Raw genomic sequence first — 24,871 nt, 5'->3', positions numbered from 1 at the left:
TGATCTGAGGCATTTCTTAAACGCTGTACATCACTTTATGTGCCAGCTGGAGATGATCTGGAGGACATATATACTGCTGGATCAGTAGATTTGATATCTGCAGAATAAGAAACCTTTAAAATGAATTCTGTGGAGAACAAAGAACAATATTTATGTCCAGAAATACAAAATGTAGCAGAACTTCAATAAAGTTAATTCCTGTCCAGGTTCTCAGCAAACACACTGAGGTGAGCTGCTGTGATTTAGTCCTGCCACCAGATTTGGATCTAAAGGAGTGAAAAAAAAAAAAAAAAAAAAGGTCTATGCAGGGTTATAATAGTTTTGGATTTTACATTATAGTTTAGTTTTAGTTAGTTTTTACTTTTTTTCTCTAATTCAGTTAGTTTTAATTAGTTTTCAGAGTGGTTTTGCTCGTTTTTATTAGTTTTATTTTTGGTTTCATGCTTAGTTTTAGTTAGTTTCAGTTAGTTTCAGTATTAGTTTAGTATTTTCATACCTAATCAGGTGCAAGATTCAAGGCGCAAAAGTGACTATTGTGTAATGAAAACTTGACAAAAGATACAGTTTAAAGAAATATATTCAACAACCAGCTGTTCACAAGACATGCTAAATGTGTGTAATATTAAGGACACACATGAACATCAACAGGGAGAAACAAAGAAAAACATGAACTCCCAAACTCAATAAATTCTACAATAAACTCCACAATAAACTTCAGCATCAGTGCAGCAGATTAATAACGCCTACATGTGGTGTTAAACAAAAACAAACTCTTTGAAGGAGTCAAAGCTCAAATCCAGCTGCATCCTGATGTTCTCACCACCTGAAGCTGCTTCTGTTTAGGAGCTAGCTTGGTTAGATGCTCGCTAATTAAACCTGCAGGGTCTTTGCGGCCTCTGTACACAACCTACAGAAGTTGCCGACCTCATGTCCGCATTTATGCTTGTGTAGCTGGATTGTGTGTGTTATTACCTTGTGGTCGTGTGCAGGTGTTTGTACTCAAAGAACCTCCATACGGTACTCTGCCGCTTTCTCGGCAGACCGCAGCCATTACTTTGCGGACCAGCGCGGTGAGCACGCACATGCGCACTCACACACACAGTTGTCCTGTGGCGCTCCCAGCTTAAACTCCGAGAGCGGAAACAATGATTTCATATCAATCCACAAGGCTTAAAATGAAAGTCAGTTTATCGATAATTTCAGTTAGTTTTAGTTAGTTTTGTAAACTCACAATTCAGTTTTAATTAGTTATCGTTTTTTCCTTTTAATTATAGTTTTTATTTATTTCAGTTAACGACAATGTTTTTTCAATTTCAGTTTTCGTTATTTCGTTCGTTTTCGTTAACTATAATAACCCTGGGTCTATGACATCCATCCAGTAGCAGTTACGTTCACATGCCCCTGCTTTAGTTTAACAAACCAGATCCAATTGAGTGGAAACGAAATCTGAGTGAGACAGAGGAGACCAAACTTTCTGCAGAACTTTGGTTTTATTGTTTCAGAAACAAAAACAGGAAACAAAGACATTTAAAGGCTACAGCAGTTTATCTGACTCTGCTCTGAGGACATTCCTGGGAGGGAGTTCCTGGGCCCAAATGTTTCTCAAAGCACCAACAGTTACACTGCTAACCCCAGCCGAAGGACTGAGGCTGCGAACCTCCTTCATGTGAGCAGATCTCAGAGGCTCAGCGTCTCAGTCGCAGGAAGAAGGCGTGGCGGCACTCGGTGCTGTCCACGGGATAATATTTATCGTAGAAGTCCAGGATGTACTCCTCGGCTTTGAAACCAAACTTCTGGTACAGCAGCATGGCGGGATTACTGGCCGACACGTGCAGCGTCACATCCTTCCCCATACACGTCTGAAGACCACACACATACAGCATTTAGGACCATCAGACCAGCACAACCACACACAATCCCGGTCACCTGAAGATTCATACCTGGATCAGATGGTAGATCATGAAGGTCCCAATGCCGGCCCTCCTCCACTCAGGATGGACCAGCAGGAAGGAGATGTAGGCCTCGTTGTATTTCACGTCTGGCACCATGAAACCAAAGCCAACCACCACCTTCTTGTACAGGACGACCACACTGAAGTCTGGGTACTGCAGGCACTCGGACAGATCCACACCTGGAGGAAGAAACACATAAAAAGTCTGACTCACGGCAGGACAATGCCCCTACTGCAGGAAGAGGTAAGCGTGCTACCTGGCCAGAAGCTGTCGTGACACATGGCGTTGACAGAGGGGATGTGGTTTGGACGGACGTAGCAGTAATCAATGGGCGCATCGGGTTCAGGGACCCAGCCAGGCTCCTTCCTGTGAGGGTACGCTCTGATCTCTGCCAACAGCCTGAGCTTCACTGGACGACTCTCATAATCCCTCCTGGAAAAGCAGGAACACACAACTTTGAATCTCCAGAGGCTTCCCGACTCCACCTGACCGAACATTTCCAGACTTGCAGGAGGTTTTGAGGACTCCTGGGCTTTCCCTGCTTAAAGCTGTTGGGATTCTCTCTGCCCAACTAAAGGTCTGGACTGCTTTTATTCTAAGGTAGGTTCTCTATCTGATGCAGAGTGAGAGGACTCTTTCTCCTGCACGAGGTTTACCTGATGTAGGGTTTGAGGATACGGGAAGTGTACGGACTCTTAATGGTCTGATCCAAACTGCCTTCGGCTCCCATCAAACGATGCCAGAAGGACACGGACTGCTGCTGGATGCCTCTTCTACTGGAAAAGCTGGTCTTTAAAACACAAACAGGTGATGTTCAGCATGCATCGGATAACCTGCAGATACAGGAGCTGCTGCTGTGATGAGGTGCTGAAGCACTGCATCACAGTGAACTGACAGGAAGTGTCGGGAGTTCGAGGGTTGTGGTTACCTGGAAGCGATCGAGAATCCGCAGCTCCTGACTGCTGGTGCAGTACTTCCCTTTGACTCCGCCTCCCATCTGTGTTCCCGCCTCCTGGGCGCCATAGATCCCTCCAACCAGGCTGAGGGTGGCGCTGACTGCCCGGTCAATGTCCAGCAGGGGAAGCCCCCTCTGCCGCTTCGCCTGGCGAACCAGCAGCTTCCTGTGGAGGCGTTTTGCTTGCGGGGTGACGGCTAATGCGAGCGGGCAGGCATCCAGCCGTCGCAGCAACATCCTCTCCTCGTACAGACTGAGGGAGGTGTAACGAGGACTCTGGGAGGCGCTGGCAGCGCCGTCCACTTTCTCAGGATGAGTCATCCTCCTCCGCTCATGTCCTCCAGCACCAACTGTGGACAGAGGAGCGCCTTCACTTCGTCCTATGGGCTCTTCAAAGTTATCCTCCCTACCGCGGCTATCGTCGTCCTCACTCTCTGCTTCACGTTTGATATGAGGCGGGGCCGGCCGGAGCTTCTTGCGGGTGACTAGGTTGGCGCTGGTAGGGGGGATGCACTCTGTCCCTGGGTCAATCATCCCCTCCGTCTCCATCTCCTCATCGTCTGGAAGTCGAGTTAGCAGAACACGCTATGGTTACATCACAATAAAACAACACACCCCCTGGACAAATCAGCTATTAACTTCCCGTGGAACAGTGCCTGTGGTGGCATGGCATCAGGGATGAGGTCCGCCTCCGACAGCAGGCTCGGAGTAGCAGAATGTGAGGCTGGCGTTCCCGGGGCAGAGAAGTCAGGTGAAGGAGACGGTGATGGGCTGGTAAGTGGCGTCCTATCCGAGGAGCTGAGGGAGGAGAAATCAATGACCTCGCCTTTCTCCAGGACAAGATCAGGGCGCCGGCCGGCACTTCCACCTCGGCCTCCGCCCAGTTTGACAGGTGTGGAGGAGGCGCTGCGGTCCGTATATCCTCCTGCTGCCTCCTTCTGGGCCCGCCGGATGTCTTTGGCCTCCTGGGTGCGAGAGCGCTTCTCCTTCAGCTGCATGGCGTTCTCGACGGGGTTGCGGGCCCCTCGTTTGCGCAGACCCTCCACAGTGATGATCGGGTCCAGGACAGGTTTGGAGGCTGTACATAAAGAACACATAAGGTCAGAGATCAATGGAAACCTTCCACCAGGGCGCTGACTTTCAAGCGCAGCTTACCCTTAGGCTTTGTTATAGATTTGTCCACTTCTGGTCGGAGGGTTGGAGGTCTGTTGTGGACCAGTTTCCACCAGCCGGGCTCGCCAAACTCCTGCGCTCCTGAGCGGAAGAAGGCGGGGCTGCCGACTGACAGGCAGCCGGCCACCGTGCTCCACCACGTCGATGTCTTTTTCCTGCAGAGTGAAGAGTGCAACACGTTTGTGATCGAGAACACCGTTATCAATAAAGAATGAAACTTTATTATCCATCTCTGTGCTGACCTTGTTCCCAGCAGGAAGTTCCAGTGCCGACCAATGAAAGCGCAGATGTCTTCTTTCCACCTGAAGTAGCCCTGCCGGCCCGTCCCCTCCAGAGACAGGTTATACATGGCCAACATCACCACCTGCCACAGGAAGCACCTGCTGTCAGCGTGCGGTGTGTCTGAGGTGTGTGACTGTGTGGGCGAGGTTGCTGTCCTACCTGCTGCCAGGTGAGCCTCATCCTCTCAAAGCTCTCCTTGCCGTCCTCGGAGCAGCTGAAGCAGATGAATTTGAAGAAGTTGTCTCCCTTCAGGTAGCTCGGCTGTTCGCCGCGCAGCTGAGCTGAAGATGATCAGAGGTACAAGAGTCAAGTCAAATCAATTCAGTTGTATTTATACAGCACCAAATCACAACAGTCACCTCAAGGCATTTTATACTGCAAGATAAAGACCCTACAATAATACAGAGAAAACCCAACAGTCAAAACGACCCCCTATGAGCAGCACTTGGTGACAGTGGGAAGGAAAAACTCCCTTTTAACAGGAAGAAACCTCCAGCAGAACCAGGCTCAGGGAGGGGCAGAAATCTGCTGTGACTGGCTGGGGCTGAGTGGAGAAAAAAGACATGCTGTGGAAGAGAGACAGAGATTAATAATAACTAATGATTAAATGCAGAGCAGAGTAAAAATGGGTGAATGAAAAGAAACTCTCCCCCAGCAGCCTAGGCCTATAGCAGCAAAACTAAAGGAGAATTCAGGGTCACCTGATCCAGCCCTAATTATAAGCTTGATCATAAAAGACAGTTTTAAGCTTAGTCTTAAAAATAGAGAGGGTGTCTCTGACTCTTTGTCAGCCTGGCTACAGTGCTGAAAAGAAACCTGGGGTTGTTCTTATTCTCTTCAATCAGTGATGAATAGTAAGATGTCCTAGCTTTACGGAGCCCCCCCCAGGATAAATAAAGTCTTCTAAATTACTGAGAGGTCATTTCCTCTTTAGCTTACGGGTTATCAGCTTTAAGCTGCACATTTGTGAGTTATTCCACGGAGTCAGGCACTTCTGACTTTGATTTTCAGAGGAGCCACAGCATCCAGAGCCATACGCAGTGAAGATGTGAAGCTACTGACGAGATAATCGACCTCTGTGGGAGCAGAGTTTAGGTCGCTGCTTTGCACTGCCAATTGAAACTAATAATAAGTCAAGCTGCTGTTCACACAACCGAACCCTTCCTGCACGCCTGGCAGCTTCTGGGGGTCTCCTACATTACTGCTCTTTTTTAACGACTCATCTTCAGGGACATGAAACTGCAGATCAGGAGCTGGACTAGCAAGTTCCTCTGTGAGAGACTCTACTGCTCCACCCGGATCACATCAGACCTGCGGGATTTGATCTAACCACATAAAAGAAAATCAGCCTAAGAGTAGCTTCAAAAGTGCTGCTCATCCAAACACTTGAAGAAAGCTGAGGATGGAGGTCAGAGGGCGGTCTGTACACAGCTGAGCTCCATCAAACATTGCAACACAACGTTTAGCCAACCAGCCAACTGGATCAGCTTTCACCGCCCCTCCACAAAGGACCCACAGCCAGGATCTAAACAAAAATCGGAACTTCTTGTGGCTGTCACATTCCCGTTTATTCCAGGCTGAGCTGATTTTATGTCACCCACTCCACATGTCGGTTTTACCTCGCTGCCGTGCCATAAACCTGTGAAATAAATCAGAAACAAACTCTGTGCCCCCTGCAGATGGGATGCTGTCTCGCACCAACAGAAATGGAGCACTGCGATTGGCTGTCTCACCTGCGGGGATCCACTTGTGGCAGCGGTCGCAGTAGAAAGACATGTCCTCGCAGGCCCAGCCCCCGTCGGCCTCCTCACCCACATCACTGGTCAGGGAGTCCCCACTCTGGTCATGTGACAGGTCCACTGAGCCCTGGTCCTCCGACTCCACGATCAGCAGCGTCTCTCCCTCCACCTCCCCCTCCTCCAGACCCTCCGAGGCCGACGTGCAGGCAGCCTCGTCCTCACCGCCCACCAGCTGCTCACCGCTGCTGTCCATCGCCGTGCGTCAGGTACAGCACACCTGAACAGGTGAATGCTACAGTTTATACAAGAGCATAAACAATACAGGTAAAACAGGACACTCAGCTGGTCAGGTAAGTATCAGAAGAGTCAGGGACATTACAGCACAGGTTCATGAGAGCATTTACCTGGCTCAGGTGTCCTTTGGGGGGAGATGGACCTCCCTGCGGAGTCTCTCCTCTTCCAGCTGTTGGGTCAGGATCTGCTGCTCCTCCAGCAGCCGCAGATTCTCCTTCCTGCGCTCCAGCCGCTCCAGATCCCGGACCACGCCCTCACGGAGGCGCTGCATCGAGAAACATGTGAGACTACATGTGACAGGTGTGACAGGTGTGACGCTAATCAGTCTCTGATTCGAGAGATTCGCTCTTGGTATGTGAACGCCTTAAAGCCAACCTCAGGTGTATCACTTTGCGTTTGTTTTGGTCGTTTAACAGCAGGACTGGTGACCTCACAGAAATCACACACCAGGAAACGTTCCTTCAAAATAAAAGCATACCTGTAAACCTCTCTCAGCGTCTCATAAAACACCTGCTGCTTCTTTTTCACCTGGGCACAAGCTGAGACAAGTGCAGCCTGATTAATTCAATCTGCATTACTTCCTGAATAATAAAGGAAGCGATCGATGAAGAAACGATCAATTATTAATGATCACATTCAGGCTGAGATGAGTCTTTTATTTTGAAAACCTGCGCAGGAAGCATTTTCTGGCTGCTGTTTATCTTCAGCATCGTTTTTATTTATCGTTTTCATGTCTTTCTGACGTCAACTGTGTACGTTCAGGTAAATTTAACCGACCACCTGTCCGTTAGCTTTAGCCTCTTAGCTCCTGTGACCTCCTGCTCCGTCACACAGACGCTAATCTTTAGCCCGGCCCGGCCCGGCTTACCTCTCTGTCCCAGGCCTGTTTGAGGTGGACCGCGGCCACAGTGCTCACAGTCAGAACCACGGAGACGCACAGGACCACTTTAGAGGCCGCGGACATCACGCTGCCTCAGCTCCGGCTAACCAGCTGGTAACGGCGCTTACTGCTTCCGCTGCGGGTCAGCTCGCAGGGGCTGTACCGACCCCTGCCGGCCGGAGTGTGAACTATCAAATAAAGCCAGATTTTTTTTTTTTTCATTCTTTTCTTCAGGTGAGAACCTGAAGAAAACTAAAGGTAGATACCTGATGTCCCATCACGAAGCCTCGGAGGATAGCACGACCTTCACACACGAAAACCACATGTGACTCCTTCACAGTCACCTAGTTTCTTTACCTTCATACTGCAGACAATTTCAGGCCCTGGAAGTCCAGATTTAGTGCTCTGTAATTTTTATATATATATATATATATATATATATATATATATATATATATATATATATATATATATATATATATATATATGTCCAGTTTGAGATGGAGTAAAGGTAGCGACATGTGGTGCCACAGCAGTGATTTGTGCAAATGACAGCAGCATGAGGAGCTCTTATGACCGCGCCATGTCTTCTTCTGTGGTGGTTTGTACGCGGTCAACCAATGTGTGTGTGTGTGTGTGTGATGTGTGTGTGGGTGGGTGTGGGCACTTGTGTAAAAGCAGTGCAGCTACATAGCCCCACTGGAGTTCAGCAGTCTTACATCTTTTACACCTGCACCATCGAGAGCATCATGCGTGGGAGCATCACCACCTGGATGGAAAACTGCACCAAGCAGGACTTCATGGCCCTAAAAAGGGTGGTTCGTTCAGCTGAACGGACCATCAGAACCACCCTCCCCAACCTGCAGGACATTTACACCAAGCAGTGCAGGCTGAGGGCCATGAAGATCCTAAAACAGCCCAGCCACCCCGGACACTCTCTCTTCTCCCTGCTCCCATCAGGCCGGCGTTACCGCTGCCTGAGGACTAAGACTGAAAGGTTGAAGAAGAGTTTTTACCCACAAGCCATCCGTCTGCTCAACTCTGAGCCCTAACTGGACCATTATTGCACAATGTAAATATTATAATTTATAAAAGTGTGTATAGTGTATAGTATATAGAGTATAGTGTATAGTGTGAATTACTTTTTTTTATTTTTATTCTTCTTCTTATTTATATGTGTGTGTATATATGGTTGCAGGTACAAATACATTTCACTGTGCATTGTACTGTGTATAACTGTGCATGTGACAAATAAAACACTATCTTAATCTTAATCTTAATCTTAATCTTAATCTTCAGAGAAGAAGCTGTTCCTCAGTCTGGTGGTCCTGCTCTCAATGCTCCTCAGCCTCCTGCCTGATGGGAGTGGAACAAAAAGTGTGTGTGCTGGGTGTGTGGGGTCCTTCAGGATGCAGGTGGCCCTTTTCCTGCATCTTGCGGTGTAAATGTCTGTGGTGTGGAGAAGCTGACTCCAACAGTTCTCTGTGCAGCCTTCACCACCCTCTGCAGAGCTTTCTTCTCTGCCGTAGAGCAGCTTCCATGCCACACAGTGATGCAGGAGCACAGGATGCTCTCCACCACACATCTGTAGCAGGAGGAGAGGACTGAGCTCCCGAGTCCAGCATGCCCCAGCCTCCTGAGGAAGTAGAGGTGCTGGTGTGCCTTCCTGACCAGACTGGAAGTGTTGTTGCCCCAGGTGAGGTTGTTACTCAGGTGTACACCTGTACCGGGGAACCACTTCCATCACAGATCCTCCGATGTGCAGGGGGAGGAGGGGGTGTCTGACTCTTCTGAAGTCCACGATCATCTCCTTTGTTTTTGTTACACTGATGCAGAGATTGTTCTTTCTACACCAATCCTCCAGGTGTTCCACCTCCTGCCTGTAGCCAGACTCATCGTTAGCAATGCATCAGACTGCTGCTGTGTCATCAACATACTTCACAATACAACAGCCAAGGTGTTTTTCTGAGCAGTCACATGTGAGCAGGGTGAACAGGAGAGGGCTCAGCACACAGCCCTGGGGGGAGCCAGTGCTGAGGATGATGAGGGAGGAGGAGACGTTTTGGATCCTCACAGATTGCGGCCTGTTCGTCAGGAAGTCCAGGACCCAGTTGCAGAGGTAAGAGCTCAGTCCAATTGTGAATAGTTTGTGCACCAGGTTTTGTGGAATGATGGTGTTGAAACCTGTGGAACTCCATAATTAATCTTAGTGTGTGAAGAAGACTCCCCATTTACATGAACAAATTGGAGTCTATTAGATAAATATGATTCAAACCACTGCAGTGCAGTACCTTTAATACCTATAGCAAGCTCTAATCTCTGTAATAAAATGTTATGGTCAACAGTATCAAAGCTGCACTGAGGTCCAACAGGACAAGCACAGAGATGAGTCCACTGTCAGAGGCTGTAAGAAGATCATTTGTAACCTTCACTAATGCTGTTTCTGTACTGTGATGAATTCTGAAACCTGACTGAAACTCTTCAAATAAACCGTTCCTCTGCAGATGATCAGTTAGCTGTTTTACAACTACTCTTTCAAGAATCTTTGAGAGAAAAGGAAGGTTGGAGATTGGCCTATAATTAGCTAAGACAGCTGGGTCAGTGATGCTTTTTAAGTAGCGGTTTAATTATTACTGCCACCTTGAAGACCTGTGCTACATAGCCAATTAATAAAGCCACATTGATAATATTTAAGATTGAAGCATTAATTAATGGTAGAACTTCTTTGAGCAGTACTGCTCAAAGAAGACTAGTCTTGTGTGAATGGAGTCTAACAGACACGTTGATGGTTTGGAGGAAGTAACTATTGAAGTTAACTCGGAAGATCGATCACAAAGAGTCTAAATAAATACCAGCAGTGCTGAAAGCAGCTGAACATGAAGATTTCTTAGAGTAAAACTTATTCATAACTTATTCATAACCATCTCAAATTTCTTCCTGACGTTCCTTCTCTTTCAGCAGGTCTCCATTTCTTTGCAGTTCTTCATCAAGCTTTGCTTGCAAGACTTTGTTTTTTTCCTGAATGTCTTCAAGCTTGCGTTGCATGTCCTTATGCATTGCTTCCATGTCCTGGAGCTTGTTTTGGACCTCTCTGTGTTTTATTTCCTCCTGTCTCTTCTCTTCCAATATTTGTCTGCTTTTTTCCAATTCGACATGAAGCATAACCTCATTTTTTCTCTCAGTGTCAAGGAACCTGCTCTGCATCTCTGCGTATGACACCTCCATTTCACTAATCACTAATCACTAATCACTTGCAATCTGCATATTGGGCTGGTACTGCATATTTGGAACTTCTCGGACTTGTGTGTTCATGAGAAGTTCACTGCAGATTTCTCCAGGACTTGTGAGGGATTCAGCCTCATGTGAGACATTTGGCTGATCACCCCAGTCAAGAACTCTTGGGTGCTGAGACATGTTGCAATTTTGATTCTCTGACTCAGTAAAGTTTACAAAAGTTTTTGAACGTTTTTCAGCCGATGCCGAACTTTTGAATGCTGCGAAAATGAAAGCGGCCAACAAACCGACTTCTAGACTGAAAATGTTCACTTGAAATTTCTCTTTCCTACTTAAAGCTTCAGATCAAAAGCTAAGGATCAAAGTCTTTAGCCATTTATCTTTATCATGTAGGATTTGAGTGATGTAACACAGTTTCAGACAAAGTCAACATTCCTTATGCAAATGAGGTGGTCACATGACATTTTTAATGGGTATTTTTATTTGTTGTGTGAATGCTGGTTCAGATAGTATTCAAATCCTCATCCAACCTCCTCCTCTTTCAACTCTAACTGCTTCCACATACTTTCAGCAACAGACACCATTCAAATTTTAAAACGATGGCAAGACATTGAACTGCTCAGGTTGTATTTATCTTTTCAATATCTTTGATGGTTTTTCTTCAGCTCCAGTTTAAGTTTCATGTTTTTTTCACCCCTTTCAGACTTTAGAATGGGTGTGTATAGACCCATTTACAGCCTACGTCATCAAAAGATGCGCGCGCATTTTGGCAACGGAAGTGAACTTCTACCCCATTCAAATCAATAAGAACGAGGAGACTGCGCAGCATTTAAACGTGATTTAAAAGCGATATCAGCATCAAAATGTCTGCTGTTGCGTGTTTGGCTGTCAGAATTTCTACTCTACCAAAAGTGGACTGAAGTTGTACCGAATCCCACGGGATCAGGCTGTTTAGGAGAAAACGGAGGCATCTGTGGTTGCAAGTCATCAAATGTATTGATAAAAATTGGACACGATCAGGACTGAGGAGAGGATCAGAAATGCTCGCGTTTGAAGCGCCCATTTTATATCAGGTAAAGTTATTTATCTTCCGTTGTTTATACCGGGATGTCAGGTATCTAACGTAAACAGTATCAGCTGGCAGGCTGTTTGGCTTTTAAACTGTAGTGTGGCTATTTACAGGTGAGGCATCGCTGGACTCAGAGTCCTGATTTTTAAATTAATATTTAATCACACTATAGATTACAAAATGCAGTGCCAGTCAAACGTCTGAGCAGACTCACATATGAATGGTTGAGCGAGTCTCACAGTGTGACTGGAACAGTATATATATATATTTTTTTATTGTAAATCAATATCTGCAGCCGGAAAACTCTTAACAAGCTAGAAAAGCAATTTTACGAAGTACTCACGCTGCCATGCAGGTACAGTTTATTGTGAGGACGTAGTTCTCTGACTTGTTTACAGTGGCCCGAGCCTCATACACAACGCTCCTGTTTCCTTTTCTTTGACTTGGAAGAACTTCTGCCTTCAAGACACAAAACTCAGAGTCTGTGTCATGATATTTGATGTTCGGTACACGGCTGCAAACATAATTGTAACCATCCAGTGACTTATATGTGCTGCAACTTCTCTCCAGTGTATACGCTGGGTTTCTCCACTAAATACATGTATATATCTGCCCACGGATACTGGGCCACTTGCTAACGTACCACAGGGATCGGAGTCAGTTGCTGGTGGTCAAAATTCATTTTTGCAGGTAGTTTTCACGATCTTTCATTGATAATCCCTTCTCCTACATTGAGTTTGCTATTGAACTCCGCCGTACTTCCGTTTCCAAAATGCATGCGCATGGCTACCTACGTCATCATTGTCTACAAACAGTAAAAGGGTCTATATAGGACGGAATCTTGGTGGTTAGAGTGAAAGTTCCATCTGTCAAGAGTGGGGGAATTCCAATTTTTCATCTATAATTTTTCTTTTTAAACTGCCGCTGTTCCCACAGTTTTAACTCTGTAGCCACCATTTTACCCTCAAAATGTAGTGCTGCTACTCTTCTTTCAAACAATGTGTGTCTCGACCCTGACAGACGTAAACTTTTTGAACTGCATGAGTCCAAGTAAAGGGAGTACCTTCCCACTCCTCCATAGAGATCAATTGTAATTTTAGGGAGGAGATTTTCTCAACACCAGGACAGAACTCCTTTTTTAAACTGCTCCCATGGCCAAATTGTTTGACCTCAGGGATATAACAATCACACTGATGTGTAGAACAGGTCCTTGTGACACTCACAGTTCAAAAAGTAGTTTGATAGAAGTTACAGTCTTTGATTTAGAAGTGCACCAAGGTGAATTTAACAGGGCACAGAGTGGCTGTATGTCAGCAGTTACTGCAGTCCTGCTGACAGCTTTTGACTGTTTTCAGTTGGTGGATTTAAATGTAGAGGAGCATTCTGATTGGCAGATTACACTTTAAACTGATTGGTGGATTTCTCTTCAGCATGCACGTGGTTCAAAGGTGGACTGTTGGTCTCAGTTGATGAAGGTCAGGCACGCAGACAGTGACACACACATATACAGAAACATACATACACAGTGTTGGCAACTTAGCGACTTTTTTGCTAGATTTAGTGAGTTTTCGAATTTCATATTCTACCATTAAACAATACGGGACCAAATTTAAGCATTAAAGTCATGACGTTATTTCATAAAGTTCTAAACATATTTAGAATGTTTTTTCCAGGGGCCTATCCCAGGAAGCAGGTTTTGCTAACAACTCTGGGTTTGTTAACCCTAAAATGAGGGAAACTCGGGTTTTCAGTTCCAGAAAGAGCTAACTCCAACTCTGAGTCAGTTACCATGGTTAACAGACTCTGTGACCCTAACCTGCTCGCTGGCAGGTTTTATCCAACAAACTCTGAGTGTCTCTCTGGCTACGTTCACACTGCAGCCTGAAGTGACCCAATTCCGATTTTTTTTTTACGTGGTCGTTCACATTTCCAAATATATGCGACTTGGATGTGATCTGTGTGTGAACAGCAGACAAACCTGAAAGCGTCCCGCATGCGCAGTAGAGGACGCGATAACATCACATGTAGTGAGCACGCTCAATGAAGTCACACGTTTTCCTTCCCGCTTCCGCATAACAGGACGCAGAATAGTGACGTTTGTCGAGTATCAATGATGTGCAGGTCGAATAAATGCGACCTGGCCGTACACACTTGCATTTGAAAAGATCAGATACGTATCGGATTTAGGACCACATATCCAAGTGGCCTGGGTCGCATTTGAAAAAATCGGATCTGTGTTGTTCAGACTGGCATGAAAAAATCGGATACAGGTTGCACGAGGGCGAAAAAATCGGATGTGGGTCACTTCAGGCTGCAGTGTGAACGTAGCGTCTGACTCCTCTCTTCCTGCTGCACCTGAACCACCTGTCTGACACTCCCATTCATTTCCTCCTTCATAAAGACGCTGCAAAGTGATCAGAGGAGCGAATTCATCTGCAGACGTTTGTTTCTACAAGCACTGAAATCCCAGTTAGACGTTAGCTCGTTATTTTTGTAACATGAAGCTTTTACAGTCATTCACTCGTCAACTGGCTGTAAGGACGGAGACAGCGATGATGTCACGGATTTATAATGAGGCAGCTGTAGCTGTCAGACTGCTCATCCAGGATAGCACATCAATGCGAGCTGTGGCAAGAAGGTTTGCTGTGTCTGTCAGCGTAGTGTCCAGAGGCTGGAGGCACTACCAGGAGAAAGGCCAGTACACCAGGAGATGTGGAGGAGGCCGTAGGAGGGCAACAACCCAGCAGCAGGACCGCTACCTCCGCCTTTGTGCAAGGAGGAACAGGAGGAGCACTGCCAGAGCCCTGCAAAATGAAATCCAGCAGGCCACAAATGTGCATGTGTCTGCACAAACGGTTAGAAACCGACTGTATGAGGATGGTATAAGGGCCCGACGTCCACAGATGGGGATTGTGCTCACAGCCCAACACCGTGCAGAACGCTTGGCATTTGCCAGAGAACACCAGGATTGGCAAATTCACCACTGGTGCCCTGTGCTCTTCACAGATGAAAGCAGGTTCACACTGAGCACATGTGACAGACGTGACAGAGTCTGGAGACGGCGTGGAGAGCGATCTGCTGCCTACAACATCCTTCAGCATGACCGGTTTGGCAGTGGGTCAGTAATGGTGTGGGGTGGCATTTCTTCTAACCCTAACCCGCCAGAGGTAGCATGACTGCCATTAGGTACCGAGATGAGATCCTCAGACCCCTTGTGAGACCATATGCTGGTGCGGTTGGCCCTGGGTTCCTCCTAATGCAGGACAATGCTAGACCTCATGTGGCTGGAGTGTGTCAGCAGTTCCTGCAAGATGAAGGCATTGAAGCTATGGACTGACCCGCCCATTCCCCAGACCTGAATCCGATTGAGCACATCTGGGACATCATGTCTCGCTCCATCCACCAACGTCACGTTGCACCACAGACTGTCCAGGAGTTGGTGGATGCTTTAGTCCAGGTCTGGGAGGAGATCCCTCAGGAGACCATCCGCCACCTCATCAGGAGCATGCCCAGGCGTTGTAGTGAGGTCATACAGGCACGTGGAGGCCACACACAATACTGAGGGTCACATTTTGACTTGTTTTAAGGACATTACATCAAAGTTGGATCAGCCTGTAGTGTGTTTTTCCACTTTAATTTTGTGTGTGACTCCAAATCCAGGCCTCCATTGGTTAATAAATTTGATTTCCATTGATGATTTTTGTGTGATTTTGTTGTCAGCACATTCAACTTTGTACAGAACAAAGTATTCAATGAGAATATTTCATTCATTCAGATCTAGGATGTGTTATTTGAGTATTCCCTTTATTTTTTTGAGCAGTGTACTTTGAGGTGTATGCAGACACATTTTTGACACAGGTGAGGTGCATAGCCTGTTATCATGGTAACTGACTAAGCATTTAAGTTAAAGCTTTCTGGAAAAGAAAAGCCAGAGTTTCACAATACAAAGCGCCTTGAGATGACGGTTTGTTGTGATTTGGCGCTATATAAATAAAATTGAATTGAATATCTAGTGTTTCAGATTGTTTTTCACACCTGAAGATAAATTCAAAGGACGAGTGGACGGATGAAATTGAACTTTATTGATCAGGAACATAAATAGGACGAAGGTGTCACTGTACACAAACCAAAGTCCAAATAAATAGAGTCACAGCAATAAATTAAAGCAGGACGTAGACAACAGACTGCAGTTCGATGGCTATTTACACTCATTTTATACACATTTGTCACTCGTTTCACGCCTCACTTCACATTCTTCTTCACATTTCAGGAACTTCAGGAGGAACTTTATTTAAAAAAAAAAAAAAAAAAAAAAAAAACCAACCCAAAAAACAAAACAGCAGTGGCTCATTTTTAGAAACCTTCAAGTCAGCACGGTGCAAAATATAACAGTCACAGGTCGCTCAGCAGCTCTCCAGCAGCCCTTGACCTCTGAGGCCCGAGGGCTCGCGTTCAGTTCTGCTGGGTCCGACACCCAGAGTTCGGCTGGACTCACGAAGCCCGAACATCAGTGTCTGGTCCTCCCACAGACCGGATCTCAAACAGGAACAGGAAGCAGGTCACTTCCTCAGAGCTGCTGAGCTGAACCTCAAGTCTCAGACTCGCACCTAGGCTCTCTGCCTCCTTCAGGTTCATGTGCGTACAATCTTGGGCGGAGCGGCAGGGAAGTCGACGCCGCACCGCGAGTCGACAACAAAGAACACAACACCCGGACACGACGCTGCAGAGCTCCAGCGTGCAGCCGCCTGCTGATGCCAGCGAGCCGGCAGCTGCAGCTTTCATAGTCCAGCTCTGTGTCCCCACACACACACACACACACACACACACACACACACACACACACACACACACACACACACACACACACCAAACAAAAAGAATCAACATAATCTGATGTAAACATTGTTTTAGGAAAACAAACACACATACACACACCTGAGACTACCTCCTCGCTGTTCCATTGCTACACTCAAACATAAAGAACTGTTACTGTGCGAAAGCCACGCCCCTCCACCCTTTGTTTGTGATGTCACCGCCAGCCAGGTCAGTTTCCACTTGTTTTTCAAACTTTTAGCATTCATGCAGAGAAGCAGCTGCAACACGATGTTTTCCACATCTGTCCACCAGGGGGCAGAAATGTAAAGACAGCCATGAGCAAAGAGCCATTAATACGTCTGTCCACCAGGGGGCACATAAGCACCCCATTGCTCCAAAAGGCTCAACTAAAACTACCATGTGGAGGGCGAGACAGCCTGTTCACCTCCTCTGAGCTAACCTCAGTTCACAGAGGGGGCGCTCGGAGCTTGTCCTCTGTGAAAAACTGTAAACGTCCAGTTGCTTTCAGATAAAAGCATTTAATTTCCACAAATAAAGTGACTCTTCTATGTCCTGCTAATGCGTGATGATTGGTCAATTAACGACTTAGGATAGCATGTCCTCCCTGATGGTGCCCGTTTCTAAATACTAACTCCGGCAGACCTTAGGAGCAAAGTTAAAGCCCAGCAGAAACTGTGTGTAGAAGCAGCAGCTAGTTGTGGCAGCTGAAGGTGATACTGTCAGGAGGCTGCTGCTCCCTTTATACCCAAATCAAAATGGAGGACACTGTAAAGCGGCTGGTGGTGCTGTGACCACAGATGGTTTCAAAATCAAGCCAGTGTGGACATGCCTTAAACCTGCATTCCCTCTGTGGGCACCAGGGGGCACTAGCCGCAGCTGCAAAAAGGCTTCCAGTCCTTGAGAAAGCAGCTTTCTGACCTCTGTCACTTATTTTGGATCATACTGAATAAAAAAAATTTAACCCCATGTTGTAGATATTGGTCATACAATGATTCAAAATGGAAGATTATCAATCACAAGTCGTTAGCCAAAGAGTGTGTGGTTTCACTGTCACATCTGCCCCTTCTCATCACAGCCGATAGTGGAAACAAGGCTTCAAAGCAGGACTTCTGCGGCTCACACCACAGTAGCTCTGCCCATCTTTCTGCAGTCTGTGGCTGATTCTCTCAGAAACCAGTAAGACATCTAAAAACGGGATGCCCTAGTCTCAGGGTTTTTTTTTAATCAAAAACAGGGTGAACCACTTTGTTCTGCAGCTCCATTCATTCTGGATGAGCTTGTGAGCGCCCCCTGTGGAACAGGAAGTCCACAGACTGGGAGTTCGCCACGTGGGCAGTGATCTTCGCCTTTAGTCCAGAGTATGTGTCAAAGTGCTCTTCTTGCAACGCTGCTGGATCATTTATCGGCTTTTATCTAATGTGCGCTCATAGACCCAGCTGGCAAATGTCATCATGTGGCGAGGATCCATCCTGAAAAAGATCTGCAGCTGAGGACACGCTGAGGAGAAATAAATCGACGGGTCAAACAGACTGTATTTCAGATGGTGATCGGTTTCATCTCTGCTTCCCTACAGGGTGATTCTGCTATCATCACGCACAGAGCTGGGGAACTAACAATAGTCTTACCTTCAACCAGAAACAGGTTCACTTAAGCGACTGCTAACCCAGGGGTAGCTGGCTCGCTGTAGCCTGCGTGCAAACAGCTAACAATGTGCCAGTCCTGTGTTTCACCAGCGAGTTATACGCTCAATGCTTATGATGACTCAGCAGCTCTTTTCCTGGTTCTAAACCATCCACTGGTGCGAGTGAGAAGCTACGAACAAGTTGAAGTCTATGCAGGTTTATTCCTGCATTTGTACCATCTGGCTAAGGAGCTAATCGGGTGAGTTTAACTGGAGCCAGAGCTAGGCTAACGCTGCACTATCAGGACAACAAACTATGGTAGTAGCAATAAAGACACGCACTAACAAGTAAAAGGGCCAGTGTGTGTGTTTTTTTCTTTTTGAGAACTAGTTCTGTATGGCTTCGTGGACAGAAACATCAGTTATTAGCTGGTCGTTCTAGCTAGCCTAGGGTTAGCGCCCGTTCGTCGACTTCAATCACATAAACCCAGCTAATTAGCTCAAAACAGTAGTTATAATATTAACAGATAAACTGATTATTTGTCTGAAGGCGGTGCATCTAGAATGCTGTGGCTCATCGATGGAAATGCAGAAGGAGCGCCTTGTATCATGAGAGATGAAACCGGTGTCCATCTCTTCGCTCCAGTCTGACTCAGTATAAAACTTTATTGATGTGTGCAAAGATGAGAAAGCGTGATTATATATTTCTGAACTTTTGTACCAAATTGATCATTTTGTTGACCTGATTCTACAGTAGACGGATGACGTTACTGGTTACCTGGTGATGATGTTATAAGAAACTAACACGGACAGATAGATGGACAGCACACACTTCAGAACAGAAAATATTTCCCTTGAGTGTCCTGACAGCTTTGGGCGTTCAGGTAGAACGTCCAGACGAAAAGCGCTGCTCTTCTGCGTCTGCCCGACACCAAACTACCTGCTGCTGCTGCCGGAAGAATCAGAGTCTTCACAAAGTTTATCCCACCTTTGAAAAGAGTTTTGATTGCTAAGCCTACACAGACACAAACATCCCCGTTCCCTTTGTCAGGTGTTCACGATTTAAGGTAGTCCAGGTGAACTCAAACCAAAAAAGAAAGCATGGTTGTGTGGAGTCCTGTAGTCCGGTGGCGAGGAGCAATCCAACTGAAGCGGTGGCGCTGGACATCCTGGTCCAGCAGGCGGGAGGAAGTTTAGCATGTTCCCAGGCCAGCACAGTCCTGTGATGAATGACATCGTCCAAAGGTGTGACGATGTTAATCCAGACAGCACTTCTATTAGCATGCAGGTAAAAAAAAACAAAACAAAAAACTCCCAAGTGATCCGTTGATTGTACCGGCATTAAGGGTCACAGAACAACGGAGGACAAGCCAGCAGGAAGCAGGGACTGCGATGCGTTTGTGTCAGCGAGTTTTCTAAGACTACAAGAACTGGCAGTTGGCAAGTTATTTCGTGCTCTGATTCTGGAGTATGGGTAGCGGGTTTTTTTTGGAGGCAATCACTATGCAGAGAAAAAAAAAAAAAAAAAAAAAAAAAAAAAGACAGCGTTAGCATCAGCTCTCACCCCATGGGGGGTGGAGGGGGTGAGCTCAGGTGACCCACAGTGGATCAGAAGTCAAGACACGAGTGCGAACAAACAAAATCCAGCCCAGGCACAAATTTTTAAATCCCGCCCACCCAACCCAAGAAAAAAAACTTTTGGCTTTGTGATTATATACAGTGGCTTCCTGTGGACACAGTCTTCCGTCCTTTAGGGTTCCACAGGCGTGCAGGACTGGATGTTGGCGCCCGGCGCCGTCATCAAAGGTCAGGGTCAAGTCTTCAGGCTGAGAGGGGGTGGAGCTAACCGTGTCGATCTACTGTATGAGTGTTTATGGGTGTAGTGATTTTCCAGTCAGTTTTATTTGTAACTGTTGTGGGGGTATAACCCTCTACTAGCTCCGCCCCCTCCCTCTAGCACCACCTCCAGCTACTGGTGGACTTCGTTGGCGATCAGACTGTCCTCCCCCGACTGGAAATCCGCCTCATTGATGCTGTTCCCTCCGTTCAGCATCTCCTCGTCCTGGGATGAGCCTCGGTCCTCCTCGCTGCTGCCACCGCCAGGCTCGTCTGAGTTTGGGTCCTGGAGCACCTGGGCGATGTACATCTGCTGCTGCTGCTGGAAGGAAAAGAACATAAAAAACATGTCAACCACCACCAGAGGAGACAGAACCACAAACAGCTCCACCACAACCAGAGGAGACACGGCTATGTTAAAGCAAAGGGGAGAGACAAAATCCAGCAAACTGGAAGTGATCTCATGTTTAAACACATTAATATTTTTTTCCATTTGAACTGAAAAAAACAAAAAAAAACAAAAAAACAAAAAAACTATAAATTTAAAAAAGAACTTGTTTAGCTGTAATTTCTAAAACTCATGTACCTAAACATCACCAAAGTGGAGTACCAGCCAAACTGTCAGTGCAGTTTTCTAAAAGGTTCCCTGAGAACTAGAAGCATTTTATCTTATGAATATAATCAAGAACTTTAAATGGCTTCTTTCTTTCTATGCAATGACTGGGAGAGCAGTTAAATAAGCTGTGTGTGGCGCTGTCAGGTAAGACCAGATGTTTCAGTGGCTTTTGAGGTCGGTGCCCTTTTTTTAACCTTTCGGTGTGGCCACACGGTGTTTTATAAGCTGCATTAGAAGATGATGCTGAACAAAAGGTCAGCCAAAGTTAAATCAGGAAAGGCATTCTGGGAGCTTCGTGATAAAACCTCATACTATGTCCTTTGTTTCAGTCTTGGTTTGCTTTGGTGAGTCTGCCTGGCTTTCTGAGCGCGCCGCGTAAGATGGACTAACCTGCGGCCTCATCAGCCCTGATTGCCGGCAGCACCGAGACCTGCTTGTTGGTCGTTTTGATGAAAATGTGGGGGTACAGTTTGTTGTGAATGGAGTAAAGAGAACATCTTAGATGTGTCACCTGAGATTTGGTCGTGGGAGAGGACGAGGGACGAGCTGGACGTCCGTTCTCGACAGCGTCCACGTCGTTCTCCTTAGTGTCGATCTGAAACGGAGACACTGCAGTGAGACGCTGGACTTTATATACGTTATACAAACCTTCATCACACTGCTCCTGTACCTTGTAGTTGTGAGCGCTGAGGTACTTGAAGTGTCCAAAGCAGACGTGCGACAGGCAGACCACAATAGTGACGATCAGCACCACTAGCGTAAACATGGAGGTCGACGTATTAAAGCCTGAGAGCAGATTAGCAGTTAGCTTTGGTTAGCATTCAGTCACATCCTTAGGATTTCACAAAAGAACCTGTCTCCAGTCCTTCACTCAGAAATGAGTCCACAGGCCGTTAGAGCTGACCAGAGAGTTGAGGATGGTCTCATTTTTAAAGTTACTGCTGACACACCAGCAATAAAAACAAAACACGTGGCAAAGTTTCCTAATGCACCTCTAACCCGCTTGTTTGTCCCTGAGATGTAAATTGTATCATCTGCCCAAGTCTATCCAGGTTTAAACGGAGCCCATAATGACTGTGGGGGGCGGGGCTCACCTGTGCGTACGGTGGAGAAGAAGAACAGCCAGAACAGGCAGAGGATGGGTGCGGCCACCACCTGGGTGACAGCTCCAGAGTGGATCTTCTTGTCCAGTTTGGAGGGCAGGTAGGCATAGTACATGTTGTATCTGTCCACCAGGTGTTTCAGCAGCATGTACATCAGACCTGCAGGGGACCAATACACCTGAAGTCAGACTGGATCTGGTTTTATTCTGACTTAAAACTTTAAACAGGACTTGGACTTATCTGAGCTGACATCACACTTTACACTGACATGCTAGTATTAATACTTAAGCACGTTTACTGGTACTCTAAATAAGTACTGACTGTGTAATAGTTACTGCAGTGTTGGACTGACCGAAGGGGACGATGATGGGGCAGGTGATGCTGTAGGCCATCACCACTGTGAAGACGTTCATCATCCAGGCGTACGCTGCTCCAAACTGAAACTCGTAGGCCTGATGCTGCAGGGATGACAGACAGGGTTACAACCAGAGCAGCGCCCCCTTTAGGCAGAATGGTTTACTGCAACAATGTACAATTTCGGCAAATTCGTTCTCACCCTCTTGACATTGCGGCGGTCGGCAGCAGAGCGAGCCAGGCACAGCCGGATCATGTACATGAGCAAGCCGGGGATCCTTAGAAGGTCCATGGCGTTTCCAATGAATGCAGAGGCGATAACGTAGTTGACGAAGAAAGCACCATTATCTGGCAGAAAGACGCACCTGTGGAAACACAATGGCAATCAATGAGCGGCAACAAGCTACAAACTGCAGGGCACAAAATCTCCAGGAAATAAAAAAACAACTCACTCAAATCTGACTGTACCATCATCCAGGAACTTCTTATCAAAGAGCCAGCGGAAGAAAACGTCCAGACTGGAAACCACAGAACAAACACTTTAGTGACAGCAGAGGTCAAAGGTCAGTCAGGTTACAGATTCTTTACAGACAACAGATCTGTTACCTGCTGAGTCCGAGAGACGGCAGCAGCAGAACCATGAAGATCAGGAAGGTGTAACATTTATGCATGGTCGTCCTGTTTTCTCCAGACCTGCACACACAGGCGGGTCAAACAAAAACAAGGTGAGATGGGGGCAAAAGAGGGGCAAACCATGGGGGGAAAACGGGCAATAAAGAAGTACGAAAAAAGGAAGAAAATAAGTGGTGCCAGGAGCAAACAAACCCCACGCCTGGCAGACAGTTTAGCTGATTTGAACGTCGTCCGTCTAACAAATGTGTCACTCTCCAAACATTGAATCACCGAGATAACAGCAGTCCCACTGTCCATGCCCATTATTTCCCCTTGACCTTTACCTTGAGGTCAAGGAGATTCAAACTCGTCCAAGAGTTTGAGCAGATATATCTATGGTATGAATTTGAACATCCTACATGACATTGAGTTATCACAAGATTTTCAATAAACCTTGACCTCTGACGTTTACCCTATTATGGCAGAAATTTAATCAGGCGATCTTTCATGCAAATTTGGTCTGAATAAGACTGATAGCATTGCTGTAACATTGTTAACAAAAACAATACCCCATTCCTCCCTCTGGGGTAGGGGTAAAAAGGTGAAAACAGTGTGCCCTATAAAGTGGGGGGAAACTAGAAAAATAAATCAATCAATAAAATAAAATCAATCCAGAGATAAAGAGGGCAAAACATAGATAACAAAGCAGAGTAAAACACAGGGGGCATAACCAGTGAAACCAGTGAAACTGAGGTCAGATGTGAGCTTCATGTGACTTTAATCTTGACTCTGACTTGTTTGAAATTATTTTAATGGGATCTGAACTTGTTTTGACTCTGGGTTCAACTTCAAACTTTTCTGGTTACACAGAAATCTCAGCAACAACTCTTGTGTGCTACTCCTAGTAATACAGTAGTGAAGAAGAGGAGGGGAGGAAGCAGCTGTACCTGGTCCAGTGAGCTTCGAAGAAAGCAGAGTAGTAGACGATGGTGGGCAGCAGAGCAGAGAAAGCCCAGAGCAGCAGGGTAGGGAAGAACTGAGTGACGATGGGGTTCTGTTCAAGAAACCATCCAACCAACCCATCCCATTCATCCAACCAACCAAACCAAAGCATTCATCCAACCAAACCAAAGCATTCATCCAACCGACAGACAGAGAGAGCACAGTGTCAGAGCTGAAAGATGACGAATCACACTGAAGCCGGACGGAACACCTGCTTGTTGCTTCTTACGTTGAGATACTCCACAGGCTTGGTGACGTTGAACTTGTCCATGGTGGAGATGATGATCGCAGGTGTGGTGAGGAAGAAAAGCAGGATGAATAGGATGCAGTTGATGATGAAGCAGCGAATCCACCAGGAGATCCCACCCAGTGATAGGTGCTCCCTGCAGTATGGAACCAGGACACAGAGTCAGCTGATCTCAAAGAGTGCATTTATTTGTTGGAGGTTTCAGGTGGGAGGAGCTTGTGGACCTACCAGCGGACATTCTGTGGGTCGGGCGCGTATGTAACGCTCCAGTTGTGAACATGAAGAACCTCACTGAACTGAGAGGAACGTGGCTCCTGACGACATCGACAGCCCTGAACCTGACAGGCATTAAAGTCCTTCAAAATACTGAGAAAAGAAAGGGTGGAGTCAGAGAAAGAGGAAGGGTCAGAGGAAAAGGTGTGGTCACAACAAAGAGCGACGTCAAGGAGACGAAAAGGTGGGATTGGGACAAGAGGAGGTGGAGTGAAAGGTGGTGTGATAAGAATGTGAGAGGCGTGGTTAAAGAGGTGAAGGTGGAGTCAAAGCAGTCACATTTCATAAAATAAAAACTGTAAATACCATAAAATATTTAACAATCCATCCATCCATCCATCCATCCATCCTCTTCCACTTATCCATTTGGAGCCCAGTGGAGACTATCCCACCTGCCACAGGGTGAGAAGCGGGGTACACCTGGACAGGTTGCTAGCCTGTCGCAGGGCTGATACAGAGACAGAATCATTCACACTCACATTCACACCTATGGGCAATTTAGAATGACGAGCATGTTCAGCAATCACCAAATGAGAAGTTGACCTTGCAAAGAAAAACAGGGGGATGGAGTCAGACACACATAAGGAGGTGGTGGGTTTGGGGCGCAGTCATGGGAGTGGCTTACATGGCAGTCATGGCCTCATTTTGGAAGGTGACAAAGGCCATGCCCAGTGGCTTGGTGTGGACCTTCTCCTTCTCCTTCCTGTACTCCTCCTTGAGTTTGGCCTCCCTCTTAGTGTAGTAGCTGACCGCCTCCTCCTGCACACCACAGAAAAGCATCAATACACTACCA

At 46.6% G+C, this 24,871-nt stretch overlaps 3 protein-coding genes across 5 annotated transcripts in view; all 3 read right to left on the bottom strand.

The window, feature by feature from the left end:
* Nucleotides 1-1,471: 1,471 nt before the first annotated feature.
* kat14 (lysine acetyltransferase 14) lies at nucleotides 1,472-6,643 on the bottom strand. The gene is made up of 11 exons (XM_030731527.1): nucleotides 6,506-6,643; nucleotides 6,096-6,393; nucleotides 4,522-4,643; nucleotides 4,323-4,444; nucleotides 4,063-4,235; nucleotides 3,551-3,985; nucleotides 2,881-3,467; nucleotides 2,609-2,742; nucleotides 2,209-2,384; nucleotides 1,941-2,131; nucleotides 1,472-1,859 (listed from the first exon to the last, which is right to left on the bottom strand). The coding sequence occupies exons 2-11, from the start codon at nucleotides 6,352-6,354 to the stop codon at nucleotides 1,686-1,688; spliced, it is 2,373 nt and encodes a 790-aa protein (XP_030587387.1). The 5' UTR covers nucleotides 6,355-6,393; nucleotides 6,506-6,643; the 3' UTR covers nucleotides 1,472-1,685.
* pet117 (PET117 cytochrome c oxidase chaperone) lies at nucleotides 6,255-7,418 on the bottom strand. Its single transcript, XM_030743707.1, has 3 exons — nucleotides 7,264-7,418; nucleotides 6,506-6,660; nucleotides 6,255-6,393 (listed from the first exon to the last, which is right to left on the bottom strand). The coding sequence occupies exons 1-2, from the start codon at nucleotides 7,357-7,359 to the stop codon at nucleotides 6,511-6,513; spliced, it is 246 nt and encodes an 81-aa protein (XP_030599567.1). The 5' UTR covers nucleotides 7,360-7,418; the 3' UTR covers nucleotides 6,255-6,393; nucleotides 6,506-6,510.
* Nucleotides 7,419-15,642: 8,224 nt separating this feature from the next.
* Nucleotides 15,643-24,871, bottom strand: part of LOC115797038 (CSC1-like protein 2) — a 36,717-nt gene continuing 27,488 nt past the window's right edge. The window contains exons 14-25 of one of the 3 annotated variants that reach the window (XM_030753549.1): nucleotides 24,704-24,837; nucleotides 24,034-24,171; nucleotides 23,788-23,941; nucleotides 23,504-23,610; nucleotides 22,551-22,637; nucleotides 22,397-22,462; nucleotides 22,147-22,309; nucleotides 21,943-22,048; nucleotides 21,582-21,749; nucleotides 21,158-21,240; nucleotides 20,999-21,082; nucleotides 15,643-20,193 (exon numbers count right to left, since the gene is read on the bottom strand). In XM_030753549.1, coding sequence (XP_030609409.1) covers nucleotides 20,005-20,193; nucleotides 20,999-21,082; nucleotides 21,158-21,240; nucleotides 21,582-21,749; nucleotides 21,943-22,048; nucleotides 22,147-22,309; nucleotides 22,397-22,462; nucleotides 22,551-22,637; nucleotides 23,504-23,610; nucleotides 23,788-23,941; nucleotides 24,034-24,171; nucleotides 24,704-24,837 — 1,479 coding nt within the window. In that variant the 3' untranslated portion in view covers nucleotides 15,643-20,004. Of the gene's footprint in view, nucleotides 20,194-20,998; nucleotides 21,083-21,157; nucleotides 21,274-21,581; nucleotides 21,750-21,942; nucleotides 22,049-22,146; nucleotides 22,310-22,396; nucleotides 22,463-22,550; nucleotides 22,638-23,503; nucleotides 23,611-23,787; nucleotides 23,942-24,033; nucleotides 24,172-24,703; nucleotides 24,838-24,871 lie in introns of all 3 variants that reach the window. The other 2 variants (XM_030753609.1, XM_030753687.1) reach the window with 2 other exon arrangements.

Source organism: Archocentrus centrarchus, chromosome 1, assembly GCF_007364275.1.
Source record: "Archocentrus centrarchus isolate MPI-CPG fArcCen1 chromosome 1, fArcCen1, whole genome shotgun sequence".
Classification (NCBI taxonomy): Eukaryota; Metazoa; Chordata; class Actinopteri; order Cichliformes; family Cichlidae; genus Archocentrus; species Archocentrus centrarchus.
Note: the sequence above shows the minus strand (reverse complement) of the source record. Positions and strands in the feature narration are given on the sequence as shown.